Raw genomic sequence first — 20,875 nt, 5'->3', positions numbered from 1 at the left:
TCACTGTAATTCCAGTGATTCAGAAGACTAAGGTAGGGAGATCTCAAGTTCAAGGTCAACCTTGGTAATTTAGTGAAAGTATCTATGTCTCAAAATAAAACAGGGCTGGGGATATAGCTCAGTGATAGAGCACTTTCTTAGTATACATGAGGTCCTTTAAATCCTAGCACTACAATAAAAAATAAAAATAGAGAGAAATCTTTTGCTGGTAGAGATGTGGAGAGTTACTGGTGGAAATGTGAGATGTTTTAATTCTGTTTTGTTGTTGGCTTGGGTTTGGGCCAATAGAAACAATGCTGCTATCAGCACCATACTGTATCCCAATGCGGGCTTTTAGTCCTGAGTGGAATAAGCTTCCAGGGCAAGGGATTGCTCTATAGTGTATCTTTTGTCTAATTTATTATAAATCCAACAATCTTATGACTCTGTCCATTTTTTAAAAATTGAGTTAAAATTTACAGTGGAATACACAGATTTTATCGCACAGTTGTCTCAGTTGTCTGAGTTTTTACTCAAGTTATGTACTCATCTTGACCAGAACATTTCCATAACCCTAGAAAGTTCTTTGGTGTCCCTTTCAGGCACTCTCTGTCTCATAGGTAGTCATAGTTCCTGTTTCTTTCACTGTAGGCTAGTTTTGCGTTTTCTTGAATTTCGTATAAATGAAATCATATGGTATATACCTTGTTATGTCTTATTTTGCTCAGCATAATATTTCTGATACTTATTCATGTGCTTGTGCCTTTTTTGGCAGAGCAATATTTCATTGTATGAAACTACCACAGTTCATTTTATCCATTTTCCTATTTTGATGGACATCATTTGGGTTGCAACCAATTTAGAAGTATTATGAACAAAGCAGCTATGGACATTATTGTATAGTGTTTTTGGGAACCTGATTTTATTTCTTCTGAGTAGATACCTGGGCATGGAACTGCCGGATCATGTGTCAAATGGGCTTAACTTTTTAAGAATCTGCTAAACAATTGTCCAAAGTAGTTATGTGAAGTAAGTATTTTTATCTAAATTGGATATCCAGTTCCTTTATTAAAAGATACTACTCTAAGTATTAAAGGATACTACCCTCTATCATCTCACATTTCCACCAGTAACTCTCCACATTTCTACCAGCAAAATATTTCTATTTTATTTTTTATTGTAGTGCTAGGGTTTAAAGGACCTCATGTATACTAAGTAAGTACTCTACCACTGAGCTATATCCCTAGCCCTGTTTTATTTTACTTTGAGACATAGATAGTCTCACTAAATTGTCAAGGTTGACCTTGAACTTGAGATCTCCCTGCCTTAGTCTTCTGAGTCACTGGGATTACAGGCATGCACCACCACACCCCAGCTCTAATTATTTTTGCCAGTCTGAGCGGGCTAAAGTGAGACGTCATGGTTACTGTAATTTAATTTACAGTTCCCTGATTGTTAAAGATGACATCATTTTTTTGGTCAAGCTCTCTGGAATATTCTAATGTGTGACTAGGGTTGAAAAATCACAGTGTTGGAGGATAATAGGAGGAAGACAGATCTGATAGTGGTGAGTGATAGTATCAAGGTTGAAGGTGGGTGTTCATTATTTAGCATTGGGGAGATGTCTTTGGGGTTTTGAAGATCAATGAAAAAGACTGAAGAGAAGTAAAAAGGAGTCTTGAGAAACATTGGGCAGAAAAGAGTTTAAAGAGAGAAGTGAAAGCATTAGATTGTTCAGGATCAGGAACAAGGAACACCAAATGCACTCTTGCCTTCAGTCATTTTGCAAAGAGCCTCAGGGCTTCCTTTTATCCTGTGGGCTCATTAATTGGTATGCATAATAATTTTTATGATTCAACTTATGGATGGTCTTGTTTAAAGGGATCAACTTTCACTCATCTGGAAAGTGTTGCCATCCATCCTGGTTTACCCTAAAGATTTTGGAGTGATGTGCCTGCCTATGTGAAGGTCAGGTGTTAAATGAGTCCTGCAGCCACCTGTGTGGAGCACACAGACCTGCTTCCTCATTTACTGAGTACCTTGCTTCAAGAATGGATGCTGTGGAAGGAAGTAAGATGATGCCTAGGATTACCTGGGGGAAGGAGAGGCTTTAGGCAAGGTCTGGAGGCTTGTTCCAAGGAGGAATAGAGAAGTAGAAATCATGTGGAGTCATGGTGGAGAAAGTGAGTCTGGTTCCTGGTGGGGAGGAGAGCAGGGTGAAGGCTCCATTAGCGCATATTTGTTATAACCAGTGTCGTTAGTGTTAATACAGGGACGGTTCTCCTGGAAACTTTAAAGGAGGAAGCCTATTGGGATGAATATTCACTGCAGACTGCAGCTCAGTGTAAGGGGTATTACTGATTATGGAAGAGGGGCAAAGAGAAGCCAGAGATGCCTGGAAGGAGAGAAGGGTTCCTTCCTGTCTAGACTCTGCTTAGAGCAAGCCTGTGAGAATGGCCAAAGTAGTTTTCCTTTAGAGGGCAGTATCAATAGTGTTTTCTTTAGAAGGCTAGTATCAATAGTAGCAGCAAGATATAACTTCAAAAACTGTGAGACAGTGGTGGAAAAATTCTAATACAAACAGCCTGTGCCTCTGTGTGGGGGGTTATGGATCTAGGTTTGGGGACATGGCTAAGGTAAATAAATCGTTTTCATAGACACACCAGGAAGAAATGGAGACCAGAAGGGGATGAGTTAATAGAGAAGATGGAGGCCATCAGGGTAACTGAGGTTGTCATTCCTTGTGCCTGAGGCAGAATTTATATCAAGATCTGATATAATAATGCATCCCTTTCAATGTGATCTCAGGACAAAAAAATCAAAAATGTTTCAGAATCCATGGAGTTTTGGAAGAAGCAAAACTAATCTATACGGGGCAAAAATTGAGAACAGGGGTGCCTCTAGGAAGGTGGGGGCAGAGATTGATGGAGAGGGGTAGGAGGGGCTTTCTCTGGCGATGGCAGTGTTCCGCAGTCATAAGGGCTTGGACACATAGGTGTATGCATTACACCGAAGTCCTCAAATTGTACATTTAGGATTCATATAATTTTTTTTTGGTGTAAATTATACCTCAAAATAAAAAGAAGCTATAGTCCCTCTGTCCTCAAATATTATGTAATCTAACAGAATATTTTCCTTTAGTTCCCTAGTCTACTCAGATTATAAGGAATCAAGTTTTCTCTTAATTTTGTGAAACACTGATATTTCTTACTGTAACTAGAGGTTAAGAATCTCATTTCAATAAGAAGGTGCCTCCTCTGTTTAGCAACTAAAATAGTGTGAATATTCAGTCATTCTTAAGGATTCCTGAAGAATTTTGCAGCTAGTGAAATTAGAGCTGCCTAATTAACTTAACAAGTAATGAAAGAGGTAGAGCCTTTCCTTTTAGGCAAAATAAAGCCAACTTTCAATAGCTCAGGCAGCAGAACAAGTGAGAATAAACCTCACCCTCAGATTCTGGGTCTTAGTGGCCAAAATCTGGTGTTACAAATTCCATAGCATGGACTCAAGAAAAACTTGAAAAGTAACTGAAAGTTTGCAAAGCATCTCACTAAAAATGGATGAGGTTATGCATCAATTACTACTTCAAATAACATTTTCTGGCTGGCCAGAAAATATAGGAGAAATTCAGGAACTTTATCTCTTATTTAATAGGTAACAACTATGGCTACATTGAAGATGTGGAAAAAAGTTCTCTCTAACCCTATCTGGTCTACAGTAGTTTGATATACTATATGCTTGTTTCACATATATGATGGATTGGACTTTGCACCTTCTTGGAGTTAGATGAGACCATGTGATTTGCTTTGGCAATAAAATTATGAGTTCAAATGATGAGTATTATTCACAGGAGGAAGCATTAAAGTAGGGTTGCTGTATTTAATAAGTAAAAATATAGGATGCCCAATTAAATTTGAATAATTTAATTGGATAAACTGTTATTTTTTTTTTAGTGTAAGTATGCCTCAGGCAACAATTGGGACATACTTTTATTTTAAAAAATTGTTGTTTGTCTGAATTCAAATTTAATTTGGCATCCTATATTTTATCTGGTGATCCTATTTTAAGTGCCAGTGTGCCATTGATCATGTGCTCTCTATCTGTACAGCATGTCATTCATGCCATGCCATTGAGATGGTGGATGTTCCATTGGTCTGAGTCCCCAAGGGATATGTTAAGTAGATCCCCTTGCTGATCAGCTGTGAACATGTACTATGTATAAAAAATAAGTTAATTGGTTAAGCCACTGAAATTTTGGTTTTGGTTATTACTGTAGCATACCTTTGCCTATTCTGACTAATGTAGGTACTGCCTGATTATGTTATATCGAATTCTGTAGGACTGATGTTTTGTGGTCCAGCAAGAGAGTTCATAATTAAATTATTGTTCTACCTCTTTTCCATTAAGGTGGATTTAGGTGAAGGTAAGATTTGCTTCTGTTGTGAAGAATTTCAACCAGCCAAATGCACAGACAAAGAAAATGCCTTGAAACTCTTTCCAGTTCAGCCTTGTAGTGCTGTTCATCTTCTCCTTAAGGTATGTTGAACATGTTCCAGCCTCACCAAGAAATATACCATTGTGCCCTTAATGAAGGCAACGTTACTTGAAATGTTCCTATCCTGTCACCGTCCTCAAATAATTAAGCTGCTGGTCATAGATATGAGCAACCTCTTCATTAGTGACTCAGAGGCAGAATTGAGTATGGAAAGAACCACAGATTATTGTTTCTTTAAATTATGAACTTAAAATTTTTGAACACACAACTTTCTGTGTGTTGAAGAATTGTAAGTTAGCAAAAAATGGAAAGGAGCCTAACTACACATATATGTGTGCCCATGCATGCATGGTGTAACTTTTAGCAGAGACTTTAAATTGCAAGCTCATTGTCATTGTTCTGCTGCTCATTGGTTAGCATGAGTGAGTTATGGAGCTTTGTCAGATGTTGCTGTTCTGTGACACATGGACTAAGAAGAGAGGTAGGCCAGACAATAATGGAGAAATTCATTATCTCATTTAATAGGTAACAACTACAATATGAAAAAGAAAACTTAAAAATAAATAACAATTTATCTCAATCAAAGAGAAATACAAAATTAATTGTTGTTAGGGAATTGGATATAAAAATTCAGTTCAGTGAGTGACAAAATCAGTTGGTGAGCCTGATTTATTGTTTGGATTGTTTACTGCAGATCTTTGTTTTGGTTTTATTTTTGTTGTGAGGAAGAATCTCTAAGCAGAGCAAGATAACTATTGGAAGCTGCCAGCCCTGGGTTTAGTGGATGTAAAAATGGCCTGCTTTCTTTGGCTTCTACATATTTGATGGCTGAGTCACTGCCAAACTTTCTGAGCCAGGCCTTAACTTGGGGAAAGCCCCATGCAGGAGCCAGAACTGTAGCAAAAGAAACTTTTGGAATTGCCTTTGCTGCTGTGCTCAGAGGAAAGAAGTCCTGTTTATGTTCTGGTTGCCTTGGCCCCTTCTGTGCCCTAATTGGGTGCTTGGAGCAGCACTGCCAATTGCTCCTGAAATACAATCAGTGGCCACACATTAAGCAGCCATGCTGTCCTGGTGGGAGGCTGGGAATCATATCCTAGGGAACACCAATTTCAGAAAATAACTTTGCTACTCCATTGGAAGGTGTGTTTCTAAATAGCATTCTGGTGCTTGCAGAAAGCAAGCATCCTTTTGTATTGACTCCAGGACCCCTGAGGACACCAAAATGTGTGATGTCAAAGACCATTACATAAAACAGCATATCAGTTGCATAGAATCTACACATATCCTCTTGTATTCTTCAAATCATCTCTAGATTATTTTCTATACCTAATGCAATGTAAACTATTATATAGTTATTGTACTGTTTAGGGCATGATGGCAAGAAAAAAGTCTGCATGGTCAGTCCGTTTTTTTTTTCTGAATATTTTCTATCTTCGGTTGGTTGAATCTGCAAATGTGGAACCCAAGGATACAGAGGGCCAACTGTAACATCATCATACCAGGTCTTTTTGAGACAGTCAGCTTCTGAGATGAGTTTTAAAGATTAAAAAGTGCACACTCTTGCAGGAGGGTCATAATAACAGCCGGCCTTAATATTGGTGACTTCCGGGAGCCAGACCCATCTCAAACTTGTCTTTTCAGGGCCCTTGTCTCCCCAGGATGTTGTGCTTATGATTGAAATATGTTTTAACACTGCATTCCGGGTGTCTGCGCTCAGGTGCTCCGTAGCAACGTTCTTTTCGTGTTTCAGAAAGTCCTCTTTGCCTTGTGTGCCTTGAATGCGCTGACCACCACCGTCTGCCTGGTGGCCGCCGCCCTGCGCTACCTGCAGATCTTTGCCACCCGGCGATCCTGCATCGTAAGTTTACACGAGGCGCTTTTGGTGCCGAGTCCACGGAGCCAGCCCCTCGCCCTTTCGTGTGACCCATTGCTTTTCTCCCCTCGCCCTTGTGCTGACTCACCAAAGTGCCCTTTAATCAGGATGAGTCCCAGATGTCTGCAGAAGACGTGGAAGATCACGGACGTATTCCAGACCCCGATGACTTCGTGCCGCCTGTGCCTCCCCCTTCCTACTTTGCCACATTTTACTCGTGCACACCGCGGATGAACCGCAGGTATGGTCCCTAAGTCCTGCTGCGGTTCTCAGTGGGGTCCTCCGTCTTGAAAACTGAGTCTCCAGAGGTCACAGCAAGACTCTGACTTTTCTTGGAAATATAGATGGATTGTGTTGTTTGTCAGGGTTCTCAATTCTCATTGTCTCTTTTCTCTTTTGTCTGAAAAACCCAGTGAATCGGAAGAAAAGTCAAACCTTGACCTAAAGAGATACTTTTTCAATTTCAATTAGCTTCCTAGAGAAAACTGACACCCAGGGAGATAACAACTGTAATTTGACATGATTGAAAGTCGCTGTTACCCTGGAAACGCTCCCAGTTAGACCAAATCGATGTTTCATTATAACACCATCAGCAGGTCCCAACAATCATGAAATTCTTCCCAGCCATTAAGAAAAGATTAATTATTAATTGCATTATCCTGGTTTAGGAAAATAGACACCTTGCTTATTTTCTTTTTCAAACTCCAGCTCTGAATTTGACCATCTTTTTTCAAATATGTGGAATTATCATTTGTAGAATGAAATTCTACCTGTATTTGTCTGGTTGTTAGTGACTTCTAGAAATGAACCTTTAAGAACAACACATTTAGTCATGCAGCAAACATACAGTCAATCCTTAGCTGCTTGCTCACTGCTGTGTTGGGTTGTTGAAATTCAAAATGAGCTAGACCTGCTTCCTCGCCTCTGATCAAGGAGTATACACCTAGGTCATTAGAATGTGTGTTGAAGGATCACACTATAATCAAAAGAGACACTTGGGGTGCACAGAGGAGGTCTGCCTAATCTAGAATAGTGAGATGGGAATGGCTTCCTAGAAGAAGTGACCTTAAGCTGAGTTTAAACAATAAGCAAACTTATATTTAATCCCCCAAAGAAAAACCTCTGAATTTTCAGTAAGACTAGTGTCTTGAGCTTGTTATCCTGAGGGCCATGCATTTCAACTTTTTAATTTCTGTAGTATATGTAAAGTTAACAAACCGTTTTGGTGCCAGGCTTGTGGTTATTGGAAAAACATTTTCTAAAGTTCAGGGCAGCTATGTGACTTTTCAGATGGGTCCCACTAGGCACTGTTAATGCTCTTCCAGACCTGTCCTTCTAGAAAATCCTGAACCCCATCCCTCCCCTGCCCAGACAGAGGCAGCAGTGATCACAAGCTGGAGAGGGTGTCAGCTGAGTGGACAGATGGCCTGGGGCAGCTGTGGGATAGCTTAGCCTCTCTTTGGGGAGTGGCCTTCTGGCATTTTTAAGCTTCAGGGGCCAGGGTAGCTTCCATAGTCTTGCAGGAAATGAACCAAGACATACAGTTGCTGAAGAGCTATAGCAACAAAACACAGATTATTTGGGTGCCACTGGACATATTTGCTAAAACTGTAGCCCAGTTTCAGGAAGTCTACAGAGGGCATGCTGGAGGACAGTGAAAACGACTGTTGCTTCATCGTTAGGAAGAGAGATGCCATCTTCAGTAAGAATCCTGGCTCTCTGAGCTTGCGGGTGAGCACTTGGTTGACCTCAGAGGAGGCAACAGACAGATTTGATTTCCTGCAGTGGCAGAAAGGGAGAGTGACTCATGTGCTTCAGGAGTCCTGCTGTCCAGCACATGTCCTGCAGTCTCCCCACCTTGCTTTCTCTTCTTCCCTTTCTCTTTTCTGCTCCACCATCTTGATGTTTGTCGGTGTGGATTCCACACATTTTGGGGACCTGGGTGTATTTTTATATTTGTTCTTCTGAGTCTTGAGACAGCCTCTCGTCAAATCCAAGTTGGGAGAAGACTGACATGCTTCTCACCAGGGGCTTTACCGTGTCCAGAAATTGGTAGGGCACTGGGGGTCAGGGAACTCAAGCAAAATACCCTTGTAAGAAAGAAGACCCACCCAGTCTGGAATATATGCCTGGAGTTCTGGATCAAATCGCCAGTGGGCAAACACCCTCATTTTGTGCATTTCTGCAATATCAGAGTGCAGTATACTTTTCTTTTAAAATGATTGAACTTATATTTAGATACATATTCTGTCAAAGGTGTTTTTAAATTTGACTGAATTTGCTAGATTCACAGTGTAACTCAACTTTATAGATATTAGCTGTTCAGCCTCAGTTGGTGATTCTTATAAGCAGGTAGGCAAAGATATGCAGGAATGTTTTTGTCCATATTTCCATGGCCAGATATGTCAATAGTTTTTGCACCAAAGAGGCCATCTATTTCCTGTAAGGTAGTAAGCCCTCTCAGAAGAGATTTATTTATTTAACTTCTATAAATACAACTACTTCAGGCTTTGGTATCTTCTTGAGAAAGGGCTTCTCAAGTTACTGTCATAAACAGAAGTCTGATTGCAGTTGAGGCTTCTGTCCAAAGATGGCTATCTACTTTGTGAATTGATTTGTAAGTAGAGGAGAGGGCTGTGTACCCCTACTCTACTACTCCAGGATGTCCCCCATCCTTAGAAGTTGGCTTGTGCCAGGAATCAAAAAGGCAGCAGTTCTGCCACCATGTGCCCAGTGATAGGGTGCAGGTTTCTGTGGACAGCTGGAGATCTTCGCTTGGTCAAAGGTGCCTTGGTTGCAGCATCAACCTGGGGTAAGTTGCCAAAGGCCTATTTATAGCATAGAGTAGAACATGTTTTGTGTCATCTGTTGGAGTGACCTCTTCATTTTCAGGCCCATGATCAGTTTTCCTAGAGACTTCATGATGAACGTGAAAGAGCCCTGACTCTGGGAGTGTCTTTACCGGTGACCCTGGACTAGTCTCTTTCCATTTCTGAGCCTCCATTTCTTCATTCACCTGTGTTGTCACACAGCTGCTGGGAGGGCAGTTAAGAGATAATGGACATAACAAAACTTTCTTAAAACCAAAGTTTAGACTACTTTTCTTAGTCTGTATGTGCTATAGCAAAGTAACATACTCTGGAAATTTATAAAGAATAGACATTTATTCTTACAGTTATAGATTAACTTATCAAGATAAAGGTGCTCAAAGGTTTGATCTCTGGTTCCAAGATGCTACTCTGTTCCTGTGTCCTCCAGAGAGGAGGAACATTGTGTCCTCACATGGCAGAAGAACAAAAGAGAACCTCCTTCCGCAAGCCCCTTTTATTGCAGCATTAATCTATTCATGAAGGCTCTGCCCTCATGACCTGAACCACTCTCCAGAGGCTCTACCTCCAACCCTGTTGTGTTGGGGAATAAGTTTCCAACACAGGAATTTTGGGGGACACATTCAGGCCATACCAGTGATGTTCTACTGTTATCAGTTGTGAGCTTTAAAATGTTCTCAGTATGTGTCCTACTCTTGAGAAACATTGAGCTCTTAATCTTATCTGGCAGCAGTTTTCTAAAGACCTTCATTCTTAATAAAAATCTGATTAACTTTCCCAGATAGAGCAGGGCTTTAATCTCAACCACTGGGTCCATTTCCTTCTGCAGTGGTGCTTAATCCTGGTCATGCAGTGAAATCACACAGAAGCACTGGACACACACAGGAACCCGAGCACACCACAGGCCGTCAGAGTAGAGCAAAAGCAACCTGCCAGTGTATAGCAGACCCCTTTGCCCCCATGAATCCTTGTTTTCCCAAGGCAAGTAAAATAAAAAGTTGCTTGATAGTAAAGGAACTTCCCTTCTGCATCAACTCTAGAGTATCTCCCATAAATGGGGCTTTTGTAGTCAATGCAGTAATTACTGAGAAAGTCATTGATTTTGTGTTCTACTTACATATACTGTATCTCCTCTTCCCTTCAAATTTCCTTCCGAAGAGATTTTGCTGTAGTTTAGGATCTAAAATGGAAGCCTACTTCTCTGACCTCTTGACCCTCAGCAAGGGTTCCTCTCTGAACATGTAGGTACCACTGGGTTGGAAATGTCACAGAAAGACCTTGAGTGCTAACAAACAGGCAAGCAAAGCTGGAGGCAGTAACTGCCTAGGCAGAGGACATGGCAGCCCTCTGCATGTGCCATTTGCTGATGGGGGGAAGCCAAAGGTTTGTAAAGATTGGAACGATGGTGCATGGGGTTATGCAAATGAGGACTGAAGACTGTCCCTCTAGGGGTCTATAGGTCTCATTGATTAAAAAAAAAAAAAAAAAAAAAACTGCATAGTTCCTTAGTCAAAAAGAGTCTTCAGTTAGATCCAGGAAGTGGCTCAGCATTTATGTGGTTCTTATGCAGCTTCAGCTGGAGAGGGAAGTCGGATGAGACGTGCTCACAAGTCCTTTTCTCAGGGAGAACATCTCCTGCAGGATGACTTTGTTGGGACCCTCCCAACCCTCCCAGGCCAGGACCCTTTATGCTTGGTCCTGTGTTCAGACTGGATGAGTCCACCTAGACCCTGCTGTCCCCGCTTTCAGGACAGGCAGGGAATGAGATCCTTGTTTATGGATAGACAAATATAAAGGAGAGAGGAGTGTTCTCTCATTTCTCATTCTTCCAAATCCCAGATTTTCATGAGTTTTATTGTTAGGAAAAAAGAATATCACATTTTTTGACACTCCCTACTCCTTTTTTATTTTGTAAATGGGCACAAGGAATAAATGAAACAATTTTAAATCCAGAGAGCACTTCTCCTCCCAAAACAGTCCCCTGCATGTAACTGACTCAGAATCTATCTTCTCATTATCTCTTGTGTTTTTTTCCCCTTTTTATTTTTCAAGAGCAGACATTGAACTTTGCCTATTATCTTTTTTTTTCATTCTGTAATACTCTATAATTCCAGAGTATAGGTTTTCTGACCTTTTTGTGTATTTTATAGTAATTATTTTAAAATTTACATTCTTCATTATCAGAGGCTTTTTTTTTTTTTTTTTTGGTAGAATTTTCTACAAACACGGGCAGGAAATCTCATGGGTTTTTGTGTTTGTTTTTTATTTTGCTATTGGTGATCCCTTACCATGGTGCAGGACAAACAAAAACCCCTATTATTTAGGCAGCACTTAAGATGAAAAAGCATATAGTTTTATTTGGGTGGGAGTAAGTCAGTTGGGAAAGAAAGTCTGTAGTTTAATAATTTTTAAATAATTAAGTGTGGGGGTTATAACACTTTTATGGGTAAATATTGGAAATATAAATATTTAATAACTAAAAAATCCTCAGCCATCCCCACTTAAAGAACAGAGGTGGGAGACGATGAGGAAGAAGAGAGAGGTAACAGTGAAGGCCTGCAGGACTGGGGAAGGGAAGGGCTTCAAGGGAGAAATTAAACCAAGAGAACAGCAGCCACCATTTTAATAAGTTCACAGGATATGTGGTACATTTGTCTTCTTCAGTCCACCTTCTCTAAATCCACACTGTATTTGGCTGAATGGGAGAACCTTCAAATATATTCCTTTCCTGAAATCTTGAGTTTGTTATAGCTTTGTGGTCGTTGTTGTTGGTGTTCATAACACAGATGAACTCAAGACCTTTCACCAGTTTGCCACGCCCTCCTCCCCTTCCTCAGTTTCTGGCAACCACTCCTCCGTTTGCTGTCTCTATGGATCATTGTTTGCTTTTTGACTTAAAAGCATGATGGTGTTGCCTTTGATGTGTGGTCACTTGTTAGGAACTCTGGGAGCTTCATCACGAGCAGTGCAGATTGACCTCCCTCTCTTGGACTCTGATAGGGGCAAGTGGTTTTCCCCATAGTCTAGAGGCAGAGGCTCTAGTGTCCAGGAGCCACTGCAGTCAGAGGCCCAGTCTGCAGAACGTGATTTCTTATGCCAAGATGCTCTTCCTAGGATGGTTGGTCCTGACATCATTCCACTGCCACACATCTACGGAGCTCGAATCAAAGGTGTGGAAGTGTTCTGTCCCCTGGACCCCCCACCTCCATATGAAGCTGTGGTGAGCCAGATGGACCAGGAGCAGGTACTGTTCAGAGTGTCTGCCTTTTGACTGTAAGCAGGCCACATGGCTCTCTTAGGGGAGACTGCCCTGCACATCATTTTAAGGAGTTCACTGGGGATGAGCAGTGAGTTGAATATCAGCAAAATAACCCTGTCTTTTCCTGTGATGCAGGGATCTTCATTCCAAATACCAGAAGGATCAGAAGCTGCTGCCAGCCCTTTGGAACCAGTTTGCACACAAGTGACTCAAGGTAATAGACACATTCCCACTGCCCAAAGTCATGATTCAGTTCATTAAAACATGGTAGAAAAACAATGTGTCTTCTGTTTTGTTGGAGGTCAGGTATTCTTGGAGAAAATGGATCAGCCTATATACTTCTTTCCAGGTGCAAAAATATTATCAACTATTAGTATTTGCAAGTGGGACATAATTGTGAAAAGAAAAAGAAAAGGTATCCTTAGAATCTTTTATGAATAATCAGGACTATTTCCAGGAACCTGTGAAATAGATTAAAGTTTAATTTGGCCTTCCTATCTTTTCTGTTATTTTCTTTCTCCTATTAAAATAAGCTGGAGTCCTTTGAAGGAATAAAGGTTTAATTTATTGCAGGGTGGTTTGTTGTAGGATTGCACTATGTCATTTATAACCTAGTGCCCTGGTCATGCTGCCTTAACATTTAGTGAATTCTGACTTTTAGTCCTATGGTAAATACTAGAGTCAGTTCACATTTGTCCTTGTAATTTAATGATATCATTCTTATAGCTTTCTCTCTTTGGGGAGGTTTTAAATGGCCCAAAGAATTGTCCACTAGGACAAAATTGCAAATGGTAATAAATAATGAATCAACTTTTAGCTATTTTAGATAGAAGTAATTTTTCAACGGTATCATTTGGAATGGGTTTCTGTTTACCTTGTGTGTGTACGTGTGAGGCATGTGCTTTAACTACACTCCCAGCCCCCGCCCATCCATCTGAAGTAGAATTATGAATTAATATTTAGTTACCCTAAATGTGTTTGTAATTGTTGCATTAAAAAATATTTTCCAAACTGCAGATCAGGTTCCCAAATGATGTACTTTTATTTCTGAGCAGAGGTCATCCAAATCTTGAGTGGTTTTACTGACTGATTTAGTAGCCACTGGCTCCTTAACTGGACTATGCTGGAGTTCCGCATCTCTGGGTGAACTCTGAATTATGCAGATGTCCCTCTGCCAGGCTTTGGTCTACAGCTTGGGGCAGCCCCTCACTTGTGCAGTTAGTTCCTTCCACGGAAACAAACTTATTCTGAACACTTAGAAATGATAAAATCTCTTGAATCTCTTTTCAGAGCTATATCAGGATTCTTCAGTGGAGAAGATTCTGAGCAAAAAACAAAACAAAAAAACCTGACATTTTGGCATGCATTCTTTATTTTGCTCTTGGGCTTAAATTTTTTTTTTTTTGGTTTTTGGAGTGGTTTGGAGAAGTCAGTTTTCCCATAGAGCTAGGAAATAAAAACTTACCGGGCCAGCAGCCTAAGTAAATGTTATTAACTATACTACTGTCACCCTGGCAGGTTTGGGCTCACAGGTGTTTCCTGCCCAACAATTTCAAGGCTATAGATGGTGAAATAATTTGTTTTTTTCCTTTAAAAAAAATCAGGTGGGGACATTTCTAACACACCTGGAGAAGAAAGCACACCCACAGCAATTCCCAGCTCACATCCAGAGCATCCCTCAAGAAACTGGAGAGCCCTCCCACCGCTAAGGACAAGATCAAAGAGTGACCCTGTCCTTCACCATTCTGAGGAGAGAGGTGATGTCATCCCCCAAGCTCTTTGCAGACCACTGTGCTTATTTGCCTAAAGATGTCAGGTGAAGCGGGTGATTCTGGCCAGCCCAGGGACCTGCAATTTAAGTGGGATCTCGAAGGAGGTTAAGAAGTTGAGAGGAAATAGGTATTCTGTATGCACACTGGGATTTATTTCTGACACTTTTTTTAAGGATGGAAAAGAATTTGTGTTTGAAGTCATTGGCATCAAAGGTATTTTGTTGCATATGACACTGGTCCTACAGGAAGAAAATTATGGAAACCTAGTTCTGATTTCTAGTTGCTTATAATTCTGTGGGAATAAGTCATAGGGATATATTGTTTTTACCCCCCCCCCTTCTATAATTAAACATTTGTTATCTTTTCTACTGTGTGGGAGTAGATTGAATTATTGAAATCTAACCTTGTTTTAAGAACTTTAGATAAAGTGAAACATACTCCCACACTTAATCTCCCTCTCCATTTAAACTTTTGCTTGAATAGAGATGTTATTTGAATAATGTAAAAAATTTTTTAAATTGATCTTTTTGGTAAATATCTGAACACGTAGACATTCTCCAAATAGCTTACTACTGTAGAAAAATATTTAAAAGTAAAGAGGTAAAGAAATAAAATAAAAATGTTGTGTGATTTCATTAGCAGGGACTTCTTTTGGGGAACAATTCTAGTAGGTGGTCTTTGCTCTTCTCAAACTCTGTGAAAATTAAACTCTGGACACCTTCTGACACAACTGTCTCTTAGTTCCTGTCTGAGCCCTTGCAGTCTGGGTTCAGTCCCTCTGACAGCACGAGTTGTTCCACAGCTCTGGACTGACCTTGCGGGAGCCACAGGAAACACTCCTCTTGTTTCTGCAGCCGCTTCAGAGCGGGAGGAAGTCCCGTTGCCTGGCCTGAGTGTACCTCTGCAACCCAGCAGACTGGGCAGCCTCGCCCCTGATTCCAAGACCTGCGTCCACTTGGGTCTCCCGTACCCTACCTGGCGAGCTGAGGACTCAAGCTGGCCACCTGCAGGCTTCCATGAGAACTCAGCTGTTTACATGGCTAAGGGAGATTTTTCCGGAAACCCTTCCCATTCTTCAGCCCTGTGAGGATGACATATGATTACCCATTGGATGGCTTCATTGGGGAAGGCACTAGGTCGCTTTCAACCAAACTAGTGTAGATTCTGACTGTCCTCACACATGAGTGTGTTTAGTGTGTATTTCTGGAGGCTTTTGCTCTCTGTAACATGCAAATGGCAGCCTGAGAGAATGACCTCTAGCCCCAGTTTAGGGCTCCTCAGGTCTACTTTCTTTAGAGGAAAGGGAATGCTCCTGTTCCTCCACCTCCTCTCCACTCCACTGCTTCTCCACTGCTTCCTGTCTTCCTTGAATACTAAATACGTGTCAGGTCTTCCCAGACTGAAGTCGCCAGTTTTATATACACTGAAGGCTGCTGGCTAGGTTTTGGACACATGGAGACCAGACTTTTGTTTCACCTCACATGCTTCCTGGTGCAATAGCATTTGGCTGGTCTTTACATCTTTGCTGATGATGCAGGTAGCCATGGAAATTAGAGCCTCTAATGGATTTCCCAGGCCCCTTTTTGACTTTCAGAATGATGTGTAATTTTTCTGCACCTAATTTTCTGTAATAGCCATATAGATCTACCTCATAGCCATGGTGTGAACATCGGTAATAGAAGTCAATACAATGCCCTTGAGGATGTTTAGGACAAAGGTACAGTCAAAGTGAACATAGCATTATATTCACTACACAGTCTTGTTTCTTTTCAGTCCCTTCTTTTCTGTCAGTGACTCCTCCATCCTCCCTGCTTGGAATATTCATTCATTGGTCAACCATGATTTTTCTGCTTAGTTCATCCATCCCATCTACCTGCCATACCCCATGGAACTTGCTCCGCTATAGGTTACATTCTGGATTCTATTCTCTGTCATTTGTCTTTACCTTGGGGATTGTGCTTTATGTGACATAGTTGAATGTCTTGGGACATGTCCAGTTGGAAATGCACTTCAGGGAATTGGCTTGTGCCATAGTTGTCCCCACCCCCCTTTTCCTTCTGTAAGATGAAAAGCAAGATGTGCATGGCTATTGGCATTTGTCAGATGCTTTCTGCGCTAAGTTCTGTGGCCTATGTTCAAAGGGGCTTGGCCAACAAGTACATGTTATTTATCTGCCCACAGCCACCCCAGTGCTCAGCTGTGAAGCTGCGACACAGACCGAAAGGAGGCTGGATCTGGCCGCAGTGACTCTAAGAAGAGGCTTGAGACCAAGAGCGTCAAGATGCAGACCACGGTCTTTGATAGACTATAAGTCTTACATAGATACCAAACTGCTGGTGGCCAGGTTCCTGGAGCAATCCTCCTGCAGTATGACCCCAGACATCCATGAACTTGTAGAAAACATTAAATCTGTTTTGAAGTCTGACGAAGAGCACATGGAGGAAGCCATCACAAGTGCCAGTTTCCTGGAACAGGTAGTTTTGTTATTGATATTGGGCATGAATCTGATAACTAGTTCCCATAGCAGCTTGAGTAGCTCTCTGATTTCCCACCCAGGGAAGAGTAGGTTCAGGCCACTGTCTATAGGCACCTGGGGATAGTAGATCAGGGGATGGGGAGAGAGGAAGCCAGAGAGGCTTCCTTCTAGATGCAGTGACTTTTCTGCGGTGCTCTTGGCCAAAGGAAGAGAACCCAGTTTTCTGGGACATGGAAGCAGGCCTAGAAAAAGCAAAGGATGCAGATAGTATCCTTCACAACATTCGAGTTCCTGAATTCAAGGTTTCCCTTGATGTGAAGTGTTTTCTCAATCCTTCAAAAATGATGACCTAAGGTGAATCTTAATATTGGCAAGATTCTGGGAGTGATTCACATTCTGACAAATTGCTTAGCAAGATAAATGAGCCGATAGGACTTAAAGGAATAAACACTTTTTCCTTTCCACAACTGAAAAGTATAAGGCAGTTTTCTAAGGGGGAGTAATTCAGGGAAATGGTAAAATTGGGTATGCACATAATCCTTCTGGATCTCAGGTTTCTCATCTCTAAAGTGAAGGATTGGGCTAGGTGATATTGAGGGGAATTAAAATGATAAATAAAATGGTGGTCTAAACCCCCAGACCTCTGAATTAGTGGAATTTCCTCTTGGTAAAAACTTATCCAGCATTTGAAAAACTGCTAACTTTTAGGTGTTTGCTATGGGTCAGTGCACAGAAGCACTTGATGTGACCTGGCTCAGCGCCTTTGAGCATTAAATACCAAACAAATACTTCTCAAGTTGAATTTGGACGATTTTCAGGGTAATTACCGCTTCCAGGATTCTAGGTAAAAATTTAAGGTAGCTTGAATACACCCACTTCTTGCTCTCTTCTCTGTTCTTCCACTTCTTATTGAAACCGGAAGTCAAAATCTCTCCTGCTCCCTCAAGGACCCAGGGGAGAAGAACGATCTGATTACTTTCAGGAAGAGATACTTGAACTTCAGACCCTGCTGTGGTTTGCTCTCTAAAAGAGTGTTCAGTCAATGATTTTGGGTCAGGTTCCATTTAGTAGCCTATGTAGGGGAGACAGTTACATCCTGGCAACCCTGACCTACATTAGTTGTCATTCTCTGCTCCCTTCATTCAGTCCAGCCCCAGTAGCTCAATAAACAGGAGTATTTGGAACTACTTTTCGAAGGCCACCAACCTTCGCTGTTGGGGAAGAGCTGGAGCATCCTTCAGACTTCTTCAAAGTCTTGCTCTCTGAGAAATAGCTCTGAGGAAAAAGAACAGGCACTTACAGTTGTCCAGGTGTTATAATTACAAACGTTTGCCAGGTCCTTGAATCCTAGACTGGTTAAAATTTCAAGTACTGAGATTGTTGTGGCTGACATATGCTGGGGCCTTCCAGAATTGGATCCCCAGAGGTCAGTTATCATGATGCCACACCCCTCCCAGAAGGCAGGCAAGGACAACGATTCAACCCAGCCTTGCACACTTTCACTTTCTTTACCCTCACTGGAATGAGTGCATTTTAATTTCCCTCAATATCAAAAAAACATTTCTCCTAAACATATCATTTAACACAGTGAAATTTAATGAATGTTATAATTTTCTCCTTGATCAAGAAACAAAGACAGGCCTTCAAGACAAATATAATATTATTTCAGAGTGTTAGCAAAATTTAACATCCCATCTTTGGGAGACTAACCTCCTAATGACCTTACCGGCTCAGAATGGTACAAATGAAACAAAGTCCTCTGGATTGTTATTGTGCAATGGGAGGTGGTGGCTCCTGAGTTTCCCCAAGGTGCTGCTGTTATCAGAGGTCCCATAGACATGTCTGTATAATTCTCCAAAATTACATTAACTAGACAGCATTCCTCTTTCAGTCCCAGCTGGATTAGGGACTTCCCATATTTTTGCCATCTTTAGAGTAACTGATATTATACGTTCAAACCCATTGCAAAACAGATCTTGCAGAACCATTCTTAAATAGCTTTTCCAAATAAATTGGCCTCATCTAAATTTTGTTTATTGAAGGGTCGTGAGATCCACCCGGAGCATTATTGGTCCTAGGTGACTTTTTTTTAAAACCCATGATCTGACCAGACCAGTGGTAACTAAATTTCACCTGTGTCCTTGTTAAAAACACCCATGCTTGAACTGCCCTCTAGACTGTCAGAATCAGTTGTGTGTGGGCATTCATGTCTCTAGCACTTTCCATGTCCCCCCCCCCCCCACCTCTCTAGTAATGAGAATCTCTGGCTTAGACTATAGGGAAGTTGGAGAAAACTGATGAGAAGAATGTGAAATATAAAGCAAGAAATTACAGTTGACCAATTGAGTGTGGTGGGTCTACCGTTAAAACAGTAGAAAGTTTAGAGAATTTCTTAAGGACTTTAGAAAAGAGCCAGTATATTAAAAGTATCTCTGGAATTCCAAATAGGTTCTACTTTGAGAAGATACCCCCTTTTCTTTCCCTTATTTTTGGAAGCAATTAAAAACCTGACCGGGGGGGGGGAGAAATTTAAAAGAAGGGAGATCTCATGAAAATAGAGGGGAGACCAATAGAGTAGAGGAACGGATTAAGAGGGAGGGAGGAGGGGAGGGCAGGGGGCAGTACTGGGGAAAAAAAATCTACCAAATATGCCATGTCTATGTGTGAATAGACCACAATGCATATAAATATATAAACATAATGCACCAATTGAAATAATAATTGAAGGGAGTAGTAGAGTACGGTAAGTGGATAGAAGAGGGAGGAGGGGAAGGAAAGGGAAGGTGCTCGGGAATGAGACTGATCAAATTATGTGCATGTATGAACATAGCTTGAGTCCCACTATTATGTGTAATTGTGATGCAGCATTAAAAAAAATTAAAAATACAAGGTTAGTTACAGAACACAGGACAGTGGGCCTCATCTGGTGAAGCTTAGCCTCTCCTGCCTTCTCCTTATTCTCTCAAAGATAATGGCCCCACCGCAGCCCAGCACTTCCAGGGTCCACACGCTGCCCTCGCGGAGACAGCCTGGCCTGCTGCACCTGCGGAGCTGTGGTGACCTGAGCACCTTCGTCCTGGCAGGGAGGCCGAGAGTGGAGAGGAGACCCTCGAGAGCAGAGGCCGAGCGGCCACACAGCCTTATTGGTGTCATCCGGGAGACTGTCCTGTGAACCAAGGAAGATGGAAACCACTCCAAGGGGAAGGAATCCCCTATTCTCTGTGCCATGTACTGGCTGAGAGTCGGGGTCCTGCTCTGGGAGTTCCTCAGAGGGAGGTACCCTGGAGAATGTTTGTTCCTGCTCCCTGGCTCCCCTTTTTGCTCCTGGGGGCACTCCAGGGTGAACCAACAGACTTTCCCAGGCCCTCTTGGGTTTGGATGCAGGAGTTTGAGGGGAAGGCGGCGAGCTGTCTCCTTCCTCTGCCGGGTCTCGCAGCATTCCTGAGGGTCACATGTCCCAGCGGGGGCAGAGACTGGGCTAAGTATTCTTTGCCCACCTCACCCTCATGTCTCTCCTGGTTGCCAAGTTCTTTCTCCCTGTTGGAAGGACAGAGCTTCAGGGCTGCTATTTATAACTGCCTGCGGCCTTTCACTGCTCAGTGAGAGGAATTGGCAGGAGACACAGTGATTAACCCCGATGTGACTGCAATCCTCAAGCCTCTTTTTAGGTTACTCTCAAATCACACTCTCTTTAGGAAAAACAGGAAACTGTAAGTGGCATCTTTTAATGAAAGACATTTAGGGAGAGAATTATTGTTGATTCCATTTATTCATGCTTGCAAAACTAGAGCACCTAAGGCAGAACAAGAATAAAAATGTTTTGGACCTTCAGGCTTGGCGTGCAGTGTTTGTGTGTGCTCAGGTGAACAGGCCTTACCTTACGGAGCTGGAGCTTGGAGCAGTGGTGGTCAGGTTCCACAGGCAGGCCACCAAACCAGTTTAATCTCCAAAGCCCCTGAACATGGCTTGAGGTGAATCCCAAGGGGGATAACCATGTACCCATACCCTTCGTGGGCTCCGCTGGCACTAGGCTAAGTGGCTTTGAGGTGCTGTGTTCTGGTGGAGTCTTGAACGCTAATGCAGTTACAGGTTGGGAATTAGTGCTAGGCAGGAAGGGGTGCTCGGGGAGGGCTTCTTTGAGGAAATAACACTCGAGCTGGGTCTTACAGGGTCAGGGAAGAATGTTCCAGAAG

The 20,875-nt window shown here is 41.9% G+C and overlaps 1 protein-coding gene across 1 annotated transcript in view; it reads left to right on the top strand.

The window, feature by feature from the left end:
- The window catches only part of Entrep1 (endosomal transmembrane epsin interactor 1), a 61,354-nt gene extending 40,841 nt beyond the window's left edge, over positions 1 to 20,513 (top strand). The window contains exons 4-11 of the mRNA XM_027940112.2: positions 4,387 to 4,515; positions 6,225 to 6,332; positions 6,455 to 6,588; positions 12,290 to 12,419; positions 12,570 to 12,648; positions 14,039 to 14,191; positions 16,388 to 16,680; positions 19,651 to 20,513. Of these exons, the coding sequence (XP_027795913.1) occupies positions 4,387 to 4,515; positions 6,225 to 6,332; positions 6,455 to 6,588; positions 12,290 to 12,419; positions 12,570 to 12,648; positions 14,039 to 14,191; positions 16,388 to 16,680; positions 19,651 to 19,854 (1,230 nt within the window). The 3' untranslated portion in view covers positions 19,855 to 20,513. The remainder of the gene's footprint in view (positions 1 to 4,386; positions 4,516 to 6,224; positions 6,333 to 6,454; positions 6,589 to 12,289; positions 12,420 to 12,569; positions 12,649 to 14,038; positions 14,192 to 16,387; positions 16,681 to 19,650) is intronic.
- The last annotated feature ends 362 nt before the right edge of the window (positions 20,514 to 20,875 follow it).

Source organism: Marmota flaviventris, chromosome 13 (assembly GCF_047511675.1).
Source record: "Marmota flaviventris isolate mMarFla1 chromosome 13, mMarFla1.hap1, whole genome shotgun sequence".
In the NCBI taxonomy this organism is placed as follows: Eukaryota; Metazoa; Chordata; class Mammalia; order Rodentia; family Sciuridae; genus Marmota; species Marmota flaviventris.
This window is presented reverse-complemented; position numbering and strand designations above follow the sequence as displayed.